The following is a 23,048-nucleotide window of genomic DNA, read 5'->3' as shown; positions in this document are numbered from 1 at the left end:
CAATCATATAAATATAAAATGTACCATATATTTAATGCAATGTGATAGATATGTTCTCATAACAGTATCTTAATACAACCTAAGATAATCTTCTGACCTTAAATTTATTATATGACATATGAAAGAAGTAGGATAAAAAACATGCCTCTCATTGGATATCTAAATATTCCGGTCAAGTTTTAAATTGTATATGGGAAATTCAGAGTTAAAATTTAATTGAAGCTGAACTTCAAATAGGAAACAAGATTTTTGCTGATTTATCACTACCAGTTTCTCAACTCTATAAATAGAGTTGTATCCTCAGAACTCCTCAACAGATATGGATTAGGCTGGAGGCCCTCAAAGATGGAATTGGAACTGCCTAATTTTTTTCCTGAATAAGAAATGTTTTTTTTTTCCCTTCCTTCTGAAAAGGCAGTTGTCATGCTGAATTGTACTGAATGTCCCCACTAGCCAGATGGTGGGGAGGAGGGCCTACGATACGAGTTTCAACTCTTTTTAAATTAAATCCTCCTCTGGTGTTTCTTGGCTTGTTGCAGGTGCACAGAATGCAGCTGACATTAGCTGCTGAATTACTGGGAGACAGAGGGGCACCTCAGGGCTCTTTTAACCTTCCCGTTGCGACAGGCTGCTAGAATATACTTTCCCAATTCATATGATACAGCTGTGGGGTTTGTCCCTCCCATAGCCATTCCTGTCACTTTCAGCTGGGGCTGTATCCAACCTTTGGTGATGCATGAACTGAATATGTGATCTATTATTTAGAGTCAGGCTACTAAAGATGGTGATGTTGCTGGGTAATATTTTAGCACCTATTTTCAAGAATGACAGGAGCCTCCTTTGAAATGTGTGTTTGTTTTTTAATTCCCTTGCGCTGAAGTTTGATATTCATTAGCAGTGGTATGGAAACTCTCTCGAGCACTTGCTCCCACCTCCACTTTGTCCTAGCACAAGCTTGTGCAGTTAGATAGGGAATGAGGTCACAACAACCTTGTTAAATTTGGGTATTTTTCCTAAGTGTACTTTACTAAGTTTCTAAATGTTACATAACCTGTGTGCGCAGTTTTTATTCCTCCCCCTGCAGTCTTATTGTTAACTTTGACTAAGAAAGCATCTGAATATAGATTTAGACTCTGATTTCACCATTTGGACCTATCTTAAAGTTAGGGGTCTTTATGACAGAGAACATAGTTGCAATAGAAGCATTAATTGCTTTTATCAGTAACCTTTACCAGCTTTAAAAATGTGATCTCCGACCACGCTTTTTAAGACACAAGGAAGGAAAAAATTCTCTGTATATTTGACACCATTTACATGAAAATTGTAGTAATACTAAAAATAAAAAAGTATATAGACTCTCCTGTAAAACAAAAGTATGTAATGAATTCCTCCCAACCGGAAAAGCTGCCACATGCTTTCACTTGATAACATTTTTTGGCTCTGAGTCTGAATAAAATTTCATAGCCCAACATATTATGCTTAAGTGTGTTATCAAACAAATCATCATATTCTTGCCAGGAGCTGAAATTGTATAACTATGTAAACATCTGTTTATTAACTGCCAGCTCCTCACTGAGTATCACCTTTGCCCTTTTTTGCATTCACCCATAGTCTTGAAGAACAATTTCCAAGAGTCTTGGCAAGCTTACTTGTCTCTAATATATGCAGCATTCCTGAAATTCTTGGCACATTAACCTTGAATCAATTCAAATGAAAGTACTTTGCTATTGCTGGTTTTTTTTAGCTGTTTATAGTTTCATTGCCGAAATGTCTTTATTCTCCACCACAGACAGCTTGCTATAATGTAACTGAAATAATTTACAAGTAAATGGGGTGCTTTCTTTGCCATGTAATAAATTGCAGTAATCCTTCAGAAAGACATAAACCTTTACTAGGGAAGAGTTTTCCACCTTCTGCTGTATTCAGGCAACAACATGATGTTAGCTGCAGCTGGCAATGCAGAGGAGTGCAGTCTTTGTCCTGTAGCAGACAACCTAACAAGGCATTTTGCCTGCCTCAGCCAAGACTTCCAATAGTAACTTGCTTCACAGCATATTCCAATTATAGAGCACATGTTTCTTGGCTGTCTTTTACAGTCAATGTGAAACTAGATCTTTACTTCACAAAATGTCTCTGGAAATGTGAAGCCTCCAGTAGATGGGATAGAGGTGCTCGTGAGAGCTTCCACATTAGCAGTGAAACTTTAACTGGAGTAGTTAGGTTTGAAAACAGTCACTGAGGGGAAAACAGAAACAGCTGAAGAGCTCTGTGAGTCCTAAATAAAGGGAAGGGAAACCTCTCTGGAAAATGTGCAATTAATATTTTTAACTATTTCAAAATAGTGCAGCTGAAGGAAGAAAATAGGAGATGAGTATTGAATATGTGCATGAGATGGAAGGTATTAAAGAAGAAAAGTATGGAAGATGAAATGCAGGTTTGAGATAAGGAGATAAGTTGAGTGCTATGGTCAGAAAATGAATTAACTTTGTCTTTCCCTGAAGGATAGATCAAACCTGATTTTCTTGAATGCTCTGAGTATACATTCACAACAGTTCAAAATGATTAAAGGTTTTAGTCCTGGCACTGCTCTACACTGCCTTACTCCACTAGTTCTGGGAGTTCAGCAGTAGAGCCTTTCTTGAGGTGGGCTTTCTTCTTGGCAAACCACTCCTACTGAGCTGGGTTATCAAGAAAGGAGAATGTCAAGGCCAGCGCAGAATCAGCAGAAGGGCAGTCACAGAAGCCTGATTTTATGTCAACTTTAATTGCTGTGGTGCTGCACCCCTTCTCTGAATGTACAATATTGGTAGTGATGCTGCCTAGGGATGGGATGACACGGTTAAATTCAAGCGTTTTAAAAATCAGTGAAATGTAATTTAAGACTCCCATAAACCAAAGTTCCTTAATTAGCATAATTGCACAGTGTCAAGACAGGGCTGAGCTAAGGTAATTTGAAAATGTAGTTATGTTTCATACATCTTAAGATGCTCAGAATTATAAAATTTAATGAGCACTTATTTCCTCTGGGAAAACTGTACCATTTTTCTTCTTTTAAACTTGAACTGATTTTACATACACACACACACACACAAAAACATTTGAACTTTAGGTGGTCTTGCCTTGGGTTTTTCTCTGGAGAATTTGGAGATGAGGTGATTGCTTCAATCTGCTATCAGTTGAAAGCATGGATGGAAAGGATGTGGAGATGAAATTTGCAACACAGGCTTTACAAATGACTTGCCATTTAAAGCATCTAAATGAGAAGCTCCAGTATCATCCCTCCCCTGTCCTGACTCCAGTCATACAAGAACTCTGTAGAGGACTGTAAAAGCACAGTGAGTTTTTGACTTCCAGATGAAAGACAACAAAAATTGTGATTAAATCAAATTAAAGTTTGTCTTACTAGAAACCAGATTTTTTTTCTTCCATGAAAGCAAATTTATTCTCAGTGTATTGAGGGCTGTTTAAGTTATACCTAAAGCAAAGCAAGCAAGTAGTGGAGAAGCCTGTTTTGACAAAAGGATCATATATTAACCCTTTTGGACCCAAACTGAACTGCTATAGAAAGCTTTGTCCAGATTAAAATATTATCAGTGATATGGCTCAGGAAAATGTCTCTTGTTGTAATGTATAAATAAATTCTTGTGAGATTAACAAAATTTGTAACAGATTTCAGTAGCATGACTCAACATTGACAGGCTTTAAGCAAATTCATCTTGAGAAGGATACTATAAAATAATACTTTAAAATAATCTGTAAACTCACTTCAGAGCAACAAGTATTTAAAGTGCTGTTGTGGTCTGACAAGTGACTTCAACAGAATTCTGTGTAATAAATCTCTAATCTGTGAACCATGCAGTTAAGGTATCCTTGTTATGTTTAAAATACATTTTACTGCTTTTGGTAGTGCTGTAGCACATGGGAGACATTGAGATGAAGCTGAATTGATTGAGACTAAAGCAAACCAAGTTCAGCTTCCCTATAAACAAGCTGCAGGTTAAGGCCTATCTGTTTAATGCCATTAGAGTAAACTCTCCCTTTTTTGCTTCCAACTGATTGATGGTACTTCCTGGACTGTAATGAATTTTCTACTTTTTAATTTTTCCAAGCTTTCCAGAGGCCTTTAATTCTTCTGAAGAAATATAAAGGCAGCTAAAAACTGGGGATGAGCTGGTGGTGGTTGGGTGGCAGGAACTCTGTTTTATTGATGCAGAATACCAAGGTAGTGCTGTGTGGCATTAAAACCTGGTAGCACAGCAAGAGAATGAGAATGCCTGGGGCAGGAGGCTGCTTAATTTACCATTGAACACTCATGAAACTCTGCTCTCCTGAGTGTAAACCTATTTCCAGAAGGTTTACTTGCTTTTATGAAGTATTTTCAGGACTGTGAACTAGAGAGAAAAAATGCTAACAATCACCAGTGTTCAGTCTTTTTTCCCCCAAACTCATCAGTATTGCATATCCTTTCAAGTACTGTTTTTTAAAAAAGAGATTCTAACTGTGTCAGTTAAAGACTGTTTGTGTATGTTTTTCTAGTTTGTATATGTATTTTCATTGGAATTCTTCTGTTTGGGCTAGACATGTTTGCTCACTGGAAATTCAGAGGAGCATTTCACTGCAAGATTTTTTTTCAAGATTAGAAGAAGTAAAACAAATATTATTGTAATTTGTGAGTGCAACTGGCTATGACAGGTTACCGTAAGCAAAGCCTTGTTTTAATTTCAGACTTATCTCTACAATCGTATTTTAATAATGTGCTGTGGTTTGCCAAATAATGCCTTTGCCACACACTTTAATGAGGCTTCCTGAAGATATTAAGGCTGTCCTTATACTCTTGTGTATCAAGCTCACATTAAGGATGGGATTTTTGAAAAAACAACATTTAGCAGCAGTTGTAAACAAAATACTTTGAGCATTTTTTATTAAACAGCCACTGTTTGCAGGTGTGGAATATGGCAGAAACTGTACTATAATTTTCAAGAATGGATATAGTCCTTGTATAATGCTGAAGAGGCACTTCCCAGCTGCCTGGCAGCATCACAGGCTGTAATATTGGCAGATGTACATAATGTGAAAGAGATTAAGCCTCAAAGATTAAACTCTTTCAGTTGTTGCTATAGAGTATGACTTGCTTTTGACTTCTTATGAGATACCTGAACACAGAATGCTTCTCAGTATGCAGACTTTGTCACACATATTTAGGTCTCAATTGTGAACAATCTCAGTAATGTTCAGGACCTCTCACTCTTCTCCCCAGAACTTTTCACAATGTAAAGAAGTCCAAACATCTTGTGGTTGTAAACAGTATTAGGATCTACAGGCTTTGTTTTTTTCTCCATAAAATATTTACCTAAGTTTTTAATATTTAGTGATAGCATATGATATTGAAAGCAAGACCTAGCTGTTTTAACAAAGTAACTAAATATTTTTCTTGTTGGGTGCATCGGTTTTGTGTAGAAATTGTGGCATTATAACTGTGGGCATGTCATGAGTATCTTGGAAGGGTTCTTAGTATGCTTACATATAAATTAACAGAAGCACTGTCTTGGAGAACAGTCACTGCTACTTGTAGTGGGATACTTCATGGAGTAACCATGGAGATACTCAAGTACCATGGCAACTACATGGGACAGGCCAGGTAATCTCAAAACTACTAAACCCGCCTGTTGTCACCTTAATTTTCTGAATATAAATATTTGGAGCCTTTACTTTAGGGCAACACTTCTAACTCTACTGCTCAAAATATATTGATGAATCTATATTACATTAATACTCAAAGTTATCATCAAAAGCTTCAAAAGAAGCAAGGATGCTCTTTAGCTTCAAGAGGCACACTATTATGGGTTGTGAGATTAATTTGAAATGTTAAAATTCAGTTCTGTTAAATGCTGCTTATGAACTGACAAAGACTGAGTTTGGTTTCTTCTGCTGCTTAAGAAAAACAAAGTCAAGGTGACAGATCATTAATCATGAGATGTCAATGCAAGTGCTTTTTTCAGACCATGTTGTCACAGCTCTTTTAGAAATGGGATGTAAAGCCTACAATTAGCACATCTTCATTAGATTTTGACCTTGAAAGTTGAAAGGTATTTTGTTCTTACTAGTAGTGCACATCAGACCTTAAATTAAAATTAATCATCTCAGTGGAAGTTACTTTTACTTAAAAACTTCCCCAGCTGAAGAACTCAGCATTGCAGCTATAGTTTCAAATAATATTTCTTTGGTGTCTAAATGAACATAATTGAGTTGATAAAGCATTTTTTCCCTCCAGAATTCAACTAGTTATTAGGGTTGGTGGTTCCATAATTGGTAGCTAAAACCTACCTTTAAAAGTAGTTGCCTGATGTGTTTTAACATTTTGTACTGAGTCGATTTTTTTTTTTCTGCTAACATTCACAAGAATACGATAATTTGGTGGTGCAAAACCAAGCAGGGTTGCCAGTATGTTCTGTAACCCTAATAGGAACTACTGAAGGCCTTAAGATGCCACTGGGGAGATTACCACTATTAGAAAGGAAAAATTCACTTTTAGGGTGATCGGGCGTTCAAATAGGCTGCCAAGGAAGGTGGTGGAGTCACCACCTCTGAAGTGTTCAAGAGGAGTCTGGACTTGGCACCGAGTGTTACCGTTTACAGGTCTCAGAGGTAGTGCTGGGTGCACAGTTGGACTGGATCATCGAAAAGGTCTTTCCCAGCCTCGGTAATTCTGATTCTACCCCATGTGTGTGACCCCGGTTTTCATGGGAGGGCAGCAGAGCAGCACTTTGAGGCCAGCGGGAATGACGGGGTTGTTTTCCCACGCCAGGAGGGCCGGCCTTGGCTCCCGGCGCTGGCGCCGTGCCCGGTGGGGCCGAGGGCGCGGGCCGGGCCCCTCAGCACAGCTCGCTGCCCGCGCCGGCCGCTCAACGCCGCTCCCGGATCCGCCTTCTCGCTGCACCGTGCGGCTGCTGCCCGGGCAGGGGGCGAGGTGGGCACCGGGCGGGCGCCTCCATGGCTCCCTGCAGGGGCCGGGCGTTCAAACGCGTTTATATTCCACCGCGGCGCGGTTGGGCACCCGCAGCCTGCGGAGCTGCCCGACGCTGCGGGTGAAGCCGCTCAGCCGTGCGGGGGTACCGGGGCCCGGCACAGCGCGGCTGGCAGCGGGGACCGGGCGTGTGTGGGCTCCGCCCGCCCTTCCGCCGCGGCGCCCCGCCCCGTCCGCCGCCTCTGCCCGCGGAAGTGAGCGGAGCGGGGATGCGGCCGCGCCGCCCCGGCGCTCCGAGGTGAGCGGCGCGGCCGGGCGGTGGGGCCGGGCGGCGGCCGTGCCGGAGCTGCCGCTTGTCCCTCTCTAGGCCGCCACGGCCGCCTCCCCCGCGCTGCCCCGCGGCCTGCGCTACGGTGCGGGCGGGGCCGGGGCGGCCGAGGGGGCTGCGGGCGGGCGTCGCTTCGGGCAGGCAACGCTTCCCTTCGCCGCTCCCCTGTCTCCCGCCTGGCGCCGAGGATGCGGGGTGCGGGCAGAGCGAGGAAGGGGGGTTACTTGGGGTGAGGGTTTATTTTTAGGAGCGGACGCCCCTCCCCGGGCGGGACGAGGCTGTTAGAGGCGCTGGTGGCGAGGGGAAAGCGGCGGCGCTGCTCCTCCGTGTTGCTGGAGCTGCTGGGCGGCTAATTAATCCTAATGCTCATCCTCGGTGGTCTCTGACAGCTCTGCGGGCTTCATGTGTGTGCGTGTGCCGCTCTGCGCTGGGTAGCCTATACGTTTTTTGGTTTTTTTTTTTATTTATTTATTTTTGAATAATTTTTCCTCTTTTAGCGTTGGTTTCTCTTGCAGATGTTGCTGCAGGTGGGGGCAAAGGGAGCACTGTGATTGCCTGGGATCTTGGGGCATTTCTGTCTTCACCTTTCTGCTCCCGCTCCAGCGCTGCTGTTGCTAAAGACTTTTGTAACTATCGACTCAAGTACAATTTCGATGGAAAATGAAGGTAAAGGTCTCATCAGAGTCACTGACTTCATTGGAGCTAAGAGGATTTTTGCATGCAATTTGGTGACAACTCCTACTGGTGCGTGTGTATGTTTTACCGTTCCAGGGGTTCGCAGGGTTGCTCTCGTGTGTTAATCTTGTGGTAGGGATTTTGATCTGCATTTCGAGGTTTAAGATTTGTAGCATCATCGTTTTTCTTTATTTATGCTGCTGCTTGTTGAACTAATTGTCAGACAGATTTTATTGTCTCTTGACAGATACTCAAAGCATCTATTGTGCATTTAGTGCTCTGTGTGTATGGAATAGAAATATTTCATTTAGACAGAAGCTTCTTAGAATTAGTTGCTTGGTATTTGCTTAGATTATATGATTCTCTTTAATTTATATTTCAGGGTGAAATTTAGAAACATTAGTTGCATTTTACTTTGAAATATTTATATGTTCTTGAAAATTACTCAAATTTGCTCTCTTGGACAATATTTAATTAAAAAGTGACAGTGAAGTTTTGAGTACTGAAAGAAGTTGCTCTATTGTGCTTTCCCTTTCTTGTCTTGTTTGGAAATTACTTAACATGGGGAATTGTTTCAGTTTTTTTCCTGTTGGGCTTCACTTTATGCTCTGGGAACCTTGAAAGCCCCTTTGCATTGTGACAGTGACTGTGAACTTCACTGATTTTTTCTTTTTGTTTGTTTCTATTTAACTCTGTATGTTAAAAATCTCTGAAATTTGTTGCTTTTATTACTAAATATAAGAAAAGAACCATTGATACCCCCCTCCTTAGGTCATCGCTGTTCTTTGAAGATGGGTGGAGGTTTAGGTAGCTTCTGGATTTCCTTTGCTATGGATTGTTACATGTCATGTTAGGTGCCTCTTTTCCTCCCACTCCTGTCTGAAAAGAGGAGTGTTTTTTTTATGGTTTGACTTGAACTGAGATTGAGGGGCAGACCTAAGTTATTTTTTATGGTTGGGTATTTTTCTGTTTCAAAATATGGTTGTCATGGATGACTGAAAGCTGTGGTAATGAAGTCCAACCCATGCTGAAAACTACATAGGTTGCTGTCACCTGGCATTTCTAAACTTTCTTCTAACTTTAAAATCACGTTAGAATATTTAAAATTCTATTGATCATGGCCTCCAGCTAGATAATTGTAAAGAAGAGAGTTGACCTTGTTAGGTAGCAGGAATTTTGAAGTGCACAGAGCAGCTCTAGAAGATTGGTCTTTGTTTTTAGAGGCTGAATAGCTGACAGAAGTGGGGCCAGTGCCTTTGAATTGCAGTCACTGTTTCAAGTAAGAGGGTTTTGAATGGGCAACGCCCAGGAGCGGGGGCAGGCAAGCAGAGATAATATCACTGAATAGAATTACACTTAAGGGGAAAAACAGTATCTGTGTGCAAAACCCAAATGGCAGAAAGACTTTTAATGCCTTACAATTCTGTTACCAAATAAATAGTATATCATAGATGTAGTGTACAGTTGAGTTGTGTGTGATAGTGTGTCTCTATTCTGTTCTTCCAAATGCACAAAGATGGCATTTTTATGGAATAAATAAACTATCTATAAAAATTAGTAATATTTGTATGATTGAAATATGCATTTGATTATATTTTAAAGTATTTTCTCCTAGCTTAAGGTTTTTTAATGTTATTTCTAAGACAGAAATAAAGGCTGTGATTTGTAGAGGGTTTTCAAAATGGGGTAAGCTTATGGGGGTAGGAGAAAATGATGTATGATAAAAAGACTGAAGTGGTTCTCTGAACACATGAATTACTTCTTCTCCACTATTTCTGCTCCCATATCCCTCCATCTCATAATTAGTTGAGTCTCCAGATGGGAATGGATATTTACAACTGTGTACTGTCTGTTTTGGTGTTCTTGGTATTTCTGAACCCTTCTTTTTCTATCTGTGTGACATTTTAAGGCAGCTAGACACCAACACCTTCCGTATGGGAACTTTTCAGCACTCTTGACGTTGCTGAATGTATTTTTTTCCTGGCAACAGCTGAATAATCTTTGTAATCTTGTAGAACAAAGATTGCATTTAGAATATTTTAAAGCTTTTTTTTTTTTTTTTTGTTCTTCAAGTATGTGTTTGGAAAATCTCTTAGGTTTGGATATTGAGCAAGAGGTGGCAGATTGTGGTTTTTTCCCTCCTATATTTGAATGAATATTCAAGAAAGGGAAGTGATGAAATTGTTAGGAAAACTGATGTTTTTCTGTGTTAATTCAGTACTCATAAGCAGTATTATGTGTTTATGTCCAGGCTAGTTAATGTTTTGTTCTGAGACTTTGTGGTTCCTGTTGGGTTGATTGAACTTCCGCAAAAATTCATATTTCTCATGGTAATGAGGAAGACAGAATTTCCCATCACAGGAGGACTTCTGCTTGATCATAAAACTATGAGTTAGAGGATTGATGTTTGTATTTCCATTTGGAAAGATGGAATTTTGTGACTTCTTTCTGTAAGAGTTTTTTCTTGAACTGTAGGCAGTTAAGGAAATCTTGCATAGGTGAAACATAATTTTGTAATTTTTGGATTTCTCCATTAGTACCTCTGGGGCATTTAAAGTAATTTTCTGTAGTATAGTCTTAAATTTTTTTTCTTCCTCTTATCAACATATTTTACATTGTGACTTAGGCTGTTTGTTTGAATGAGGATTGTCTTGTAGAAGTCTGCCTTTTAGTCAAAAAATAAAGAACACAGGTTTCACAGGTTTTAGGTTTCATAGACTTTGAGCTTCTTTGAGATCAGACTGTGATGACAAATACAAATTGTTGAATAGGAGTACTGTTTTGTTATCAAGACCTTAGGTAGGATTTGTTTTCATATCATTAAGACCTGAATAGAAGAGGTCAAAGTAACATTTTCCTGCAAAAAAGATTTTCCCAAAATGATATGGAGGGTTGGTACAAAAACTCAGACCAGACTTGCTGCATGTAATGAAACATTGTGTGGTGATTCGAAAGTCCTCCTTAATCCTCATTGTTTTGAGTCCTAGTTAATTTTAGTTAATCTTCAAAGATGATGGTTGACTTCAGCCTATGGTCCATAGTAATTTCAGGATAATTTTGATGTTTGGATGAAAAGGGAGATGTAAGTGAAGACTGTTTTATTTCTTAGAAAAAGGTACTTTAGTTCTTCATAAAATCCTGACAAATTAATAATTTTTTGTTTGTCTTGCACTTGAAGTGAAATTGAATTTCCTAGTGAGTTTCATGAGTGGTGGTTTTTGGTGTTTTTTTTTTAAATGATGCAAATGGACTTAGGTGCTGAGCTATCAGATTGAAGATCGGTGCACAGATTTTGGGTTTTGGGGGCAGTGAGTTTTAACACCCTGGACTGGCTCATCATGGATTAGGCAGCCGTAAGTACTAATGAAAGGGTGGAGCATGTGTACATGCAACAGACAAGAGGAGGAGGAGAGGGATGCCTGCGGCAGCAGTGGCTTGAAAACAAATTGAATGGTTCCAGAGTGGCATCATCAGTTGTTCATTAAGTAATATCCAAAATAAACAGACTGAAATTTGTGATGGAAAATGTCAGAGTTTCTGAAATAGACCTGGAGTTATCACAACAGTTCAAGTTCATTTTGGAATGTGAATTCATGAAAGATGACTTCTTAACAAATTAGTAGGTGAAGCAAGAAATTTCATATTCATTGATTACAGTTTTTTACTATTTACAGCTTGTAGAAAGCTAGAAACTAATACTTTACACTTACATTGGCAGAAGTTACGTCTTTTGAGCTTAGAGGTTAAGGTGAGAAAACAGAATTTTACTTTCTTTTTTTTTTAAAAAAAGTGGGAATCTTCACTCAAGACCAATTCTATTCCTATATTTAAACAGTACTTTGATAACTTAAATAACTGCTAAGGTAATATAACTCAGTTTTGCATTAGAAACATATATTTCCTTTTTAAATGAACAGTCAGAGTCATCTTTTAAACTGGTTGATGAAGCATTAGATAATTTTAGCCTTTTCTTTCCCCTTTTTTTCCCATGCAGATAACTTCGAAATGTTTATATATAGTAACCTGGAAGTGATTTAACATGGTGTCAGTTTGAGTTTAGATGTGGCAGAATGTATGTTTAGTTGTTTTGCTCCTTCTGTGACTTCTTTACTTGGAGAGTTTATGGCATAATATTGTGGTGAGGCAGGAATAGCATTGCTGTAAGGAAAATGCAGACAAAATTCAACAAAAGAGAAACAAACATTTTTGCTTGTGTTTTTGTGGGGAAGAGTGGCAAATAGGTAGTGATTTTTAGCATCTTGTTGTGCTTTTCTGTAGGACTGAATAAAAGGGTCTCCTTATTGCTGAAAAAAGATCCTGCTTCTGAGCTGTGTTCCTGCACTAGAGTTGTGTTGACTCTTATGATTGTTGAGTTTGTCTGTTTGTTATGGTTGTTTGTCTTTTACAGGCTTGGCAGAAGGTTAGCCTAGCCCTTCCTTCCGCTTGCCCTTGTTGGGCAGCTTTCTTTTGAGTTTGAAAATTTAATGGGTTCATGAAATGTTCAGGTAATGTTGGAAAAGGTGAGGGGCAGAGGAGTGAGACCGGTTAGCTTGAATCAGTTCCTTATGTAATCATGTCTTCCATTCTGTATCAGTTTACCCACAGACCATGGTGGAATATTGCAAGAGTGGCATAAGTTAATAAATAGAATTTTAGTTGTGAGATCTGCTTTTGATCTGGTGAAAGAGTTCAGATGATACCTAATTGACATTGGGTGATAAAATTGACATTTGCAATGTGGTTTGTAGAAGCTGGAAGGAATGACAAAGTTACAATGAAGAGAAGAGAGGGAAAATAAAATGCAGTAATTAAGGTATAAATTTGGGACAAGGATCTGTTTCTAGTTATTTGTTTTGTAAACATTCTTCACCAAACAATTAGAAAGGATAAAGTGGATAATGGGTTAACAGATGGTATCTACAGAATCTTTTACAAAGGCTTTTAAAATATTTGTAGATCATAAATTTTCTGCAGCACTTTTTTCTGAATACATTAATTCCCCCAAAAAAACCCATTGTGAATACAGTGTTGCTGCTTTCTTGATACTAATCATAAGAAAATTTATTATCATAAGTAGAGTAATTATGCAGTGAGTTATGTTTGCATTTAAATTGACACTGACATAGCTTGGCCCTGAGAAGTGTTGTAAACAGTAAGTTCAGTATTTTTTTACTTAGAAATTTATTTTGTTACTTTATGAAGAGACTGCACAGCTGTCAAAGATATCATCAACTATGGGGTCTTGAAACTTCATTATTTTAAATGAATACTGAGAGAATATTTTTATTGGTGTATTTCCACAATCCCATTATATGCCAACTAAATTCTGCATGTCATGGATACATTAGTAGCATATCACAAGGTGATAAAATTCTTCATTTTAGTGTTTGCCATTCAAGTGCCATCCTTGATTCAGAGAAGCTCAGCACTTCAGAGTGCTATGAGATACAAGCAGGCTGTTGGAGAGCAGCCATATGATCTTATTTCTAAGCTTAAATGTTCTCTTCCAGAAAGTTAGTGACTCTCTGGTAAGATAAATGACTGATACTTAGACCCAAAGTTTTTTGGCCTTTAACTTCTAAAGGGCTTCCCGTGAATCAGGATTTAAGCTGAAGCAGGAGCTATTTATAGAGTCAAATGAGGTATGGACAGCAGTGCTCTCTCTTCCTGGGTTGATGAGTTTCTGAACTGGTAAGCTTTGATTTCATCGAGGCACTGGCATTGATTTGATCATTTTAGTGTGTGTGTAGGATTGTTTATCTTTTTGTTCTTCCGAATGATAAGTAATGACAAATGTAGGAAATGTCCAAGCAGACTTTTCCAGTGTTCAATGAGTTTTTTTGAACAGAAAGATTGAAAGCTGAGTATTTTGGCCAACCAACTACAGATAGGTCTGAGGTGTTTGTCAGTGCCTTCTTGATAAAGCTGATGCCATCTCCAGGCTGTCAGCAATGAGGCTTTAAACTCATCATAGTACATCCTCCGGAGTATGCATAAATGCTCTAAATGATAAATCTTTAGTAGAAATGAAACAGAAAATGTGTTTGGCATTCTTAAGCTTCCCCTGTATTCTACATTAAATAACCTAAAGGAAGATAAAGTGGTGTTGGAGGTTTAGTTGGACTTTTTTTGCCATTACTCTGGTGGTCCACAGCACTGCAATCAGGTTAAGGTATGATTATTTTTGTGAAATGTTTTCTCTAGCTAGAGAGTGGGCAGTTGTCACTCACAAGGTTTGCAAGATAACCACATGATGTATACTATGATTACAGCAAACTGTCCATCTTTACTCTTTGCTGCTAGCCTCAGTTGAACTAGATGTCCTACTTTGTTTTTTAAATTAAAGAAGACGTGGGGAAACATCTTGAAAGAGTAAAATGTATTCCAGTTGTGGAGACATGTTTCTCAGAGACTGTTCTTGGAAAGTATTTTTAGGACTTGAAAATAGTTCTTGAGCTTTATAGACTATTGTAGAGTTAATAAATTGCATGTTAAATGGAGCATCTTAGTCTCTATTGCCCGGCCTGAAGTAGATGGGGTTGGGGATGGGTCACTTAAATATTTTATGACTTTTAAGGTAGGACAAACCTTGAGATTTAAAATGGTCTGTGCAAGTTTTCAATTTCTGTTTCTTACTTGATCAGAAATGCCGAAGTCTTGTGTATCAAAGAGTATGGTTCTTCATTATGGTTGTTTTGTGGCCATAGTGAAAGTCCTAAGCACTGCTGAAGTGGTACTGGAATATGAGGCAGGGGTTTTTTCAGGCTTACAGAACAGTTTAGCAGGTTGTTCTCATAATTTGGGTGTTTATATTTTTTTGGTTAATGGGTGGTGTCTTGCCCTTTTTCTAGTAAGTATTATGAAATGATACACAATAGCAAGGGGCTGAAACTGTGACCTCCCAGGATAAAATTACTCTTCAAGGAGAACTCATTAATGTAAATTAGTGTTTTTCTTTCCTTCTGGCATTTTAAGAGTCAGAACTTTCTGTGTGAACTTCCTTTGATGTGGGGGCTCCTGGTAAATGTTTTAACTAAAATACTGTTGAATAGGAGCAAATGTTTTTTGACTGTTAGAATACAGGGTTGCTGCAGCTGTTTCCCCAGAAGTGAAAAATCATTACACTTTTCCAGAGGAGTGCATTAAAAAAAAGACAGTAGACAGTAACTTCAAAGGCTTCAAAAAGTATTTCTTTTTCTGAGCCAACAGTGCCTGGTAGAAAATAAGAGGCTCATTAGTTTGCAGACTTCAGTGGCTCTTGGGGTGGGAAGGGACAACTCTTTGCAGTGACAAGTAAAATACTCTTTTTGCAAATTGGTCATGGGTGTTTGTGTTGAATAAGTGCTGGCCCTTCTTGTTCTAGAAGCCTTACTTCCCACGGAGGTATGTGTCAGAGTTAAGTGCTCTCTGACCAGGTTCTTTTGGATAACCCACGTAAGGAGGGTGCAACACTGAACTGTTGCACAAAGTGGGCAGCAGAACTGGTGAAGGTCTTGAGCACTAGTCCTGTGAGGAGCAGCTGAGGGAGTTGAGGTTTAGCCTGGAGAAAAGGAGGCTCAGGGGAGACATTATTGCTCTCTAGAACTGCCTGAAAGGAGGTTGTAGCCAGGTGTGGGTTGGTCTCTTCTCCCTGGCAACTCATGACAGGACAAGAGGACATAGCCTCAAGCAGTGCCCAGGGGAGGTTTAGATTGGACATTAGGAGGAATTTCTTTACAGAAGAGTTGATTAGACACTGGAATGGACTGCCCAGGGAGGTGGTGGAGTCACTGTCCCTGGAGGTGTTTAAGGAAAGACTGGACATGGCACTCAGTGCTGTGGTCTGGTCACTGTGGTGGTGTTTGGTCATAGGTTGGGCCCTGATCTCAGAGGTCTTTTCAGCCTAATTGATTCTGTGATATCAAATGTGTGTGTTTGAAGATATTTGATGTTATGTGGGTTTTTTGATTTAGCAGAAGGACACGTTCATATTATGTTTTGAGTATATTTTGTAAGGATAGGTTGCAATTAGTAAAATGTAGAAATTTCAATACAGTTCAAACACAATACCAATGTGATTCCCATTTCCTGTCTCTGTAATATCTGTACCATTGTCATGCTGGGCATCCCTCATCACCAGAAAGGATCATGTGGGTTGAGACCCCCCTAAGGTGCTTCTGAAATTTTGTCAGTGGTTCTGTGCATGTGATCACTGAGCAACGTGAGCCTGACCAGCATGGGAGGGGATGAAAACTCAGAGATTAGCATTCGTTTGATGAAATCTGGGAGAAACCTTCCCACTACCAGCTGATCCACTCAGCTAACTGAGGTGTTTATCCAAAGCAAACGCCACCCTCCAGTCCCACTGAGTAGAGGTCAAGTCAACCTCTTTGCAACAGCTGTGTTATTTCCTGAGCTTCATGGGTGCTTCACCCTTGCTCAGCTCCTCCTGGTACAGGGTTTTATTGGTCACTCACCTTACTTGAGTATTTATCATATCTAAATTTACAGGAGTTAGAGGCTCATTTGAGAAGTTACTAGTTGCTAGTAAGTCATAGTTGGTCGTCATGATTTAATCACGTTTAAGGTGCAAACAATTGTATCAGAGCAGTCTGTAGAGATAAAGCCTTTCTCAATGTAAATTCCAAATTTATCCACGTAATTAAAATATAGATAAATTAGTTCAAAAGCCAAGAATAAGACAGTAAAAATCAGAGTTTACTTAAGGTAAATTGTAGCTTGATTGCATTTATAGTTTGCGAACTTGATTGCACTGGATTTTATTTTATTAAGTCTCTATTTGCCATACTTCCGCATGCTTTTTCTGTTAGCATAACTGGTTAATTTCTATGGAGATTTAATTCCTGTTAAAATCTGGTGGAATCTCACATATAAAATCGAGTCATAGTCACAACCATGTTCGGTATTTCTGGTTTCAAAATGGTCTGATGGCTCTTTGTGTGTTCCTCTCTGCCTTTCCTCCACTTTTGGAATCCTGCTGTTGCTTCAGGGGTTTGCTTCTGGCTGTACATTTGGTCTAGGATTTACTGTAACTATTAAGTGTGCCTAATGCCTTTTTTTTGTGTGTGTGTGCTTGGCTTTTTATGTCTTGTCATCACTTGGCCATGGTTCTGTAGCTGGGTCTTGGGTTGAGGTTCCAGAAGCACTTTGCCTTCTACACAAAAGGGGGAGGGAAAGATGGCATAAACATCTAGTGAGATAGGTATTTTTAAGGTCATTGTTAGCTAGTGACTCTGTGGAATCACAGTTCTCTATTGTGATTGTGAGCAATTACCTTTTGAAATAGAGAGCTTGTTGATACTTAAGACAGATAAGATAGTTATGCTTTAAAGAAGACAGTTAAAAACTTGCATGTCCAGAACCTCTAGCCACAATGTCATAATCAGCAGGAGAGGATTTTGGAGTGCTTCTTCATATCTGATGGAACTGATGGAAAAAAATGGATTACTTATATTCTGGGTAGTCCTTTCCTTGAAGATGCCTTTTGAATCTAGACTAGATACCTAGAGTCTTTGCCTAGTGGGAACTGTGTCCAAAGTCTGTGTGCATCCACAGGGAGAGTCAGATATCTGTGCCCACTAGTTGATCTCTAGTACTGTGTGCTTTCAGGATTCCAGGCAGTGCAGAAAAGGTAAGCATTTGGTATTTAAGTATGTTACTGTATGCATGGGTGTCTGTGTTGCCCCTGTGCACCTTCTTACCCTGGTTCTGAATTGTACAGACTTGGAGAAGAGTGTGCTTTTTAGGATCTGAGCTGTTTAAATCTTTCAGTATCACATATAGTTTGATCATATAGAAAGTTCAGGAAATGGGAAGCTTGTACATGTCAGTCTGGTGTTCAGTGAAATACCTTTTATTATGTTGAATGCTACTATTTTTTTCAGTGTGGGGAAGGTAGATAAAAAATGAAACCTAAAACATACTGTGGGTGAAGAAGACCTTGTTCTTTTGGGATCCCAGTAAAGAAAGGCGTGAACACTTGAAAGGCAGATCACTACTAATAGCTGAGAAAAGGCAGTGGCAAAGTATAAAATCATATGTCCTTTCTGATGCTGGGAATCCTGAGATGATATGGCTTTGGAAGGATCTCTGGTCAGGGCATGGCACATGGCACATTTTTCATTAGTACTGTTATGGGGTTTTACAATACAGGGTCATCCATCACTGATAGTAGTCGAGTCTGGAATGAGAGCTTTGAAGTGTCCCGTGGACTACGTGCCCTAATATCCTTACCTCATTAATAAAACTGCAGTTCCTGAACAAGGTGCACATAATATTTCAAGTGGGAAAGACAGCATACTGTACACATACTGAAAATGAAATGCACATTGATTAGTTACACATTGATTACGTGGACATTCATTAATTGTGCTATTGATTAGACACAGCATGACTCAGTAACGATCACATGGTATCTGCGATAATCATGTACCTGAATGTGGATCACTGACTGCTCATACAATAATAATCTTACAGGCGGCTCATTACAAACAAGTTGAAAGGTCTTTGTAGTACTTGAATTGGCTTGAAAGGGGTTCAGTTTTACAGGGATTGATGGGACAGATTCAGACAGGTTTAATGAGCTTTTCAGATGGACCTGAAGATTCAGAAGGAATGTCAAAGAATCAGAATTTCTTTCAGTACCTCAACTTAAATTCCATTGTTTTGTGAGCATCTGGGTTTTTTTTCACTTTTGCTATTCTCTGTAGATTTGTTTCTCTACTACGTTTGTATTTCATACTTGTAGGTCAGTTGAGTAGCTTTATGTAACATTTGCAGGGCTTAATATTAGCTAATTAGCCAAAGTGTTTTGGTCACCAGTTTGTCTAAAAATAGATTTTGCAATGAGTGTGTTCTAAATTTTTAGACTGTCCCTGGTGAATGTGGGTCCTGCCATTTGCATTCTCTGAGCAAGAAGAGCTAAAATTCCCTTTAAAGATGATTGTAAAAGTATATTGATGTCAGTGAGCCCTACTAATGGGTAATGGGTTCATCCTGCTAAGCTGAAAAAAGCAATGGTAGAGGTAAGCCGTTGATACTTCATATTGGTCCTCCTAGAAGGAAGTTAGGTAGGCTCTTGTAGCCTATGAGGAAGAAGAAACAGTAACACATCGCTGTTAACTAGAATTTTCTTCAGAGAAAAAAGAAGGGAACTCTGAATTTCTGGTAGTTTAAGCCTTCCAGACAAATTTGTATTAATTTTGATAAACATCCTTTGGTCACAGTTTCATGGTCGTATGATTGATGCATATTTCTTGGCCTAGAAATTATGATGTGTACCTTGGAAGTGGTCCAAGAAAAGCCCTTCCTGCGGCAGTGATTTATTTTTGTTAGTTAGCATCCTGCTGCTTTGTTCCTTAGCCACAAGTGTGGAATGGAAAGCTGTAGACATAGAAGCTTCAGTGGTGATGTGTGTGCTTCCTATCCAATACTTGACATTGGCCAGTATAATTTCTTAGCCCGCATTTTCTTTATCCATAAAAAAAACTTGGCCTGCAATGAAATACTGAACTATTTTAAGTTATCAACCAGTGAATGATGGAAAATTAATTGCAGCATGGGATGGAAAGAAAATTTGCTATATGTGGGTTGTCTCCTTTAATGCAGAGGTTCTGGGAATAGCTTCTGTTGGATATCTTAAAAGGTGTTGCGGAGGCCCAGATCTCTGGTGGGCAGCAGTGCAAAGGACTGTAGAGACCGCTTGCCAACAGTATTGAATAAGTAATTTTTCTAGTTTTGTGGAAGTAAAAGATGCATAGTAAAAGCAAAACAATTTGCTTGAATACAGTTATTGTGGTCCAGCAGATAGCAAGCACAGCTGCTTTTTGGCCCTAAATCTGTTGGTATAACCCACTTCATATTTTGTGAGGGGAACAGTGATTGATTTCTCATTGGCTAAGCAATTGAAATTTAATTTGTGTCAGTGTTAGATATTTGAAGCTGTTTTCTGAACTACAAGTATAGTTTAATCTACAAAGATTGTAGAGGGTTTTTAGAAATTAGATGGGGATTCACCCAGAATTATTGTACAATGTGTAATTCTGCTCTGGTGAAAGGAGGTTATAAAAAGACTTTCTGAGCCTTTATCTTTCTGATTCTGTATCAAATTTTTTTTGTAGATTTTTTTTTTTCACCACATGCAGTACAGCATTCTTCATAAAAGTGGGAGATAATATGAATGAAATAAGTTCAGAATGACTGGTTTTTTGAGTCTGTCACAAAAATGTCAAAATAAGCTTTGTTGTTGCACTGTAGTTTTGTGCTAATGGAGATTTATTTGGAAAATAAATCTGGTCTCTGAGAGAACCTTAACATTTCTTTTCAAGGATATTTAAATAACCTTAAACATGTTATTAGACTTCTTGAAGTCCTAATTGATAATAATAGGGAAATGACCAGTTATGTGTCCTTTTTTTTGGAGTTGTTGTTTGTGCTTAGCAGTGCTGTCAATTGCTACAGGGAAAAAGATTTTTGTCAGCACTAAAATTTGTAATGGCTGTCAGTTAATTTCTGCCTGCCCTTTCTGGGAAAGCATGGTTGCTCAGCATTTTTGTTGAGAATGTGGAGTCATCTTGGCCAAAGTCATATATATGTTGGTGGGCTTGTTTTGGAGCAGCACTTAGGCTTAATGGTTTTCTGCCCTAGACTGGTGTTTGGTAGCTACAAAGAAAATGAGCTACAGCAGTAGGGTACATGGCCAACAGTGTGCATTATATAAAATTAAGACTGCCATACCTTTTTTAGGACATAAAATGCTGGAATCTTTTAATGTGTTGTCATCTTTAGGTACTTGTATTTTAAGTCTCAGCTCCCATAGAGGAAATATATACAACACAGTAATTATTTCCAAAAGCATAAACCCACTAGTTGAAATTCTGTGCAAGTATAATGTGAATTATACTGTGGCCATTTCTGTGGTCTGCATGTTTGCATGTTAGGTCTCTTCCAGTTAATGGTGGGGGGATGTGTGTGCAGCATGAAGTATTAATAGTGAGTGCAGTGAGACACCAGGAAAAAAAAGAGTATCACTCCAGCTTCTCATGAATCAGAAACTCTGAAGTTTCATTAAATATCAAAGCAGTGCTGACCTATGCAATCAATGTTGCTATTGTGCTCTACTGCAGTTCACAGAATTTTAGCTTCCTGAAATTACAGAAAACATTGCTTTTTATAGCACTGATTTGAAGCTTTTGTACTGTAGTCAAGTTTTATGGCTTCACTTGAATCTGTCCTCTTGTTTGAGGTTTTCTTGCTGGTGTTTCTCCTTTCTTTATGTACAATAAAATGGAAATAGGCCTACTTAGAGCACCTTCATTAATGACTAGAAAGTAGGAGCAGGAAGTGAAATTTATCTGGAGCGACTTTCTGACTAGATATTGATGATAATTAGCTAAAGGATTATTTAGTTAGTTTGCTGTTAGGATCTTTGATTGTTGCAGAAATTATTGTTCTCACTTGCATGTCCAGTGTTTCATTATTGCAGGTGGTAACTGCATGAAAATAAGCTGAATTGTAGATTATTTAAGTGTGACTTTTATAAAAAATTGCCTTTGAGTGGTATTAATACTTAATTGCTCTGGCATGTGTTGTTTAAAATAAAAAAATAGCACTGTCCTTCCCTTCAGACTTTGGTTTTGTTTCTAGGTTGCACGTCTTCAAAAAATCCCTGATGGTGACAATGAGACAATGATTCCTGTACTGTCTTCAAAAAAAGCAAGTGAATTGCCAGTTGATGAAGTAGCAAGTATTCTGCAAGTAAGTAACTTTTTCATATCTGAAGAATTTCCTGATGCTGGCAAACAAGGACAGATCTTGTAATTGATAGTTGATGCATTATCACTCAGTTTGATGTTAGCTTTTACCTCCTTCTAAAAGCAAGTTGATTTTTAAATTGTTACTAAAAATACTCTAATCTCTTAATATTTTTTTAAAAATTGGGCATTTGCAGGGGGAGTGAGATTCAACTTGAAAATGTTTGGATTTGTCTGCTTTGAAAATTGCAATTTGTTAATAAAAATCCTAGAGCCAATCTTGCTATAAAATTCTGTCCTGTGTTTTTCCTTTTTTATTGCTTTAATTTCTCTAAGGAATCTTTAATGTTCTTAATTTATTTTGGTAGCCTTCATCTTAAGTGGAGAAACAGGACTGAGAAAGCTACCCATTGACAGATTTATGAACTATTCAGTCTGGGTTAATTTTCATGATAGATGATCTTTTTTCATTTTCTGTATGCTTGACTGCTTGAGGAGTACACCATGATAAATGTTGGTCACTGACAATTCAAGATTTTTTCGCTGTTGCTGTCGTTTGGCTGAGTCACTGAACTCCTGACATAACCCTCAAGAGTCTGAAGGATGCCCACAGTTTGGTTTGTGGTAGAATTTTTTGCAGGGAATATCAGCAGTCATTTACAGATGTGAAGCAACATCTGCTTCTGTAGTTCTTCTGTGAATTTTTGATTGAATCCCTTAAATACTGCCAAACAAAGTTTTAAAATAGTAGTTAGTTAGCTTTTGTTGTCATACAGACATTAGTACCAAGCTTGTCTCTCTGATGTTGCCCAAATTTGTATAATCTAAGGCTTTGTATTTGGGTGTGAGAATTTACACTAGCTTCTCAGTGTAATTGCTGACTGTTTTATTCTTTGCATATTTTAATAGGCTAATCTTCAGAATGGCTTAAAAAACTGTGAAGTTTGTCATAGACGGGCATTCCATGGATGGAATGAATTTGATATTAGTGAAGATGAACCACTGTGGAAAAAATATATATCCCAGGTGAAGATTTTTGTCCTTTCTGCTTTTAGGTTTTAATACTTTTAATTACTTTAATAAGTAGTTTTGATCTTTATTTTGTTTTGCTTAGCTTTTGTGTACATGAACATATTTTGATAAAAGTGAGAAAAATCTAGTAGAGTGGGAAACTACAGCTTATATAATTTATATCTAATTTACCTATTGAAAAAGCTTTTATTTAGGCATATACCTATAAACATCATGGTGTTTTGATTGTGATTTGTTCTTAAATGTGTATTCATAGCTGTCCAAGGGTATCATTCATAACTAGCCTGAGGGCTAGAAA

At 38.6% G+C, this 23,048-nt stretch overlaps 1 protein-coding gene across 7 annotated transcripts in view; it reads left to right on the top strand.

The window, feature by feature from the left end:
* ATP2C1 (ATPase secretory pathway Ca2+ transporting 1) overlaps window positions 1-23,048 on the top strand; it is a 63,215-nt gene that overhangs the window by 9,537 nt on the left and 30,630 nt on the right. For 2 of the 7 annotated variants that reach the window (XM_088067810.1, XM_088067583.1), the window contains exons 2-3: window positions 21,612-21,722; window positions 22,628-22,744. In XM_088067810.1, the coding sequence (XP_087923936.1) occupies window positions 21,612-21,722; window positions 22,628-22,744 (228 nt within the window). Of the gene's footprint in view, window positions 1-7,211; window positions 7,263-7,604; window positions 7,724-7,789; window positions 8,037-21,611; window positions 21,723-22,627; window positions 22,745-23,048 lie in introns of those variants that run through there. The other 5 variants (XM_005518998.3, XM_088067730.1, XM_014248548.2 and 2 more) reach the window with 5 other exon arrangements.

Source organism: Pseudopodoces humilis, chromosome 1 (assembly GCF_049639895.1).
Source record: "Pseudopodoces humilis isolate 2021_Gansu_Grassland_sample_001 chromosome 1, ASM4963989v1, whole genome shotgun sequence".
In the NCBI taxonomy this organism is placed as follows: domain Eukaryota; kingdom Metazoa; phylum Chordata; class Aves; order Passeriformes; family Paridae; genus Pseudopodoces; species Pseudopodoces humilis.
Note: the sequence above shows the minus strand (reverse complement) of the source record. Positions and strands in the feature narration are given on the sequence as shown.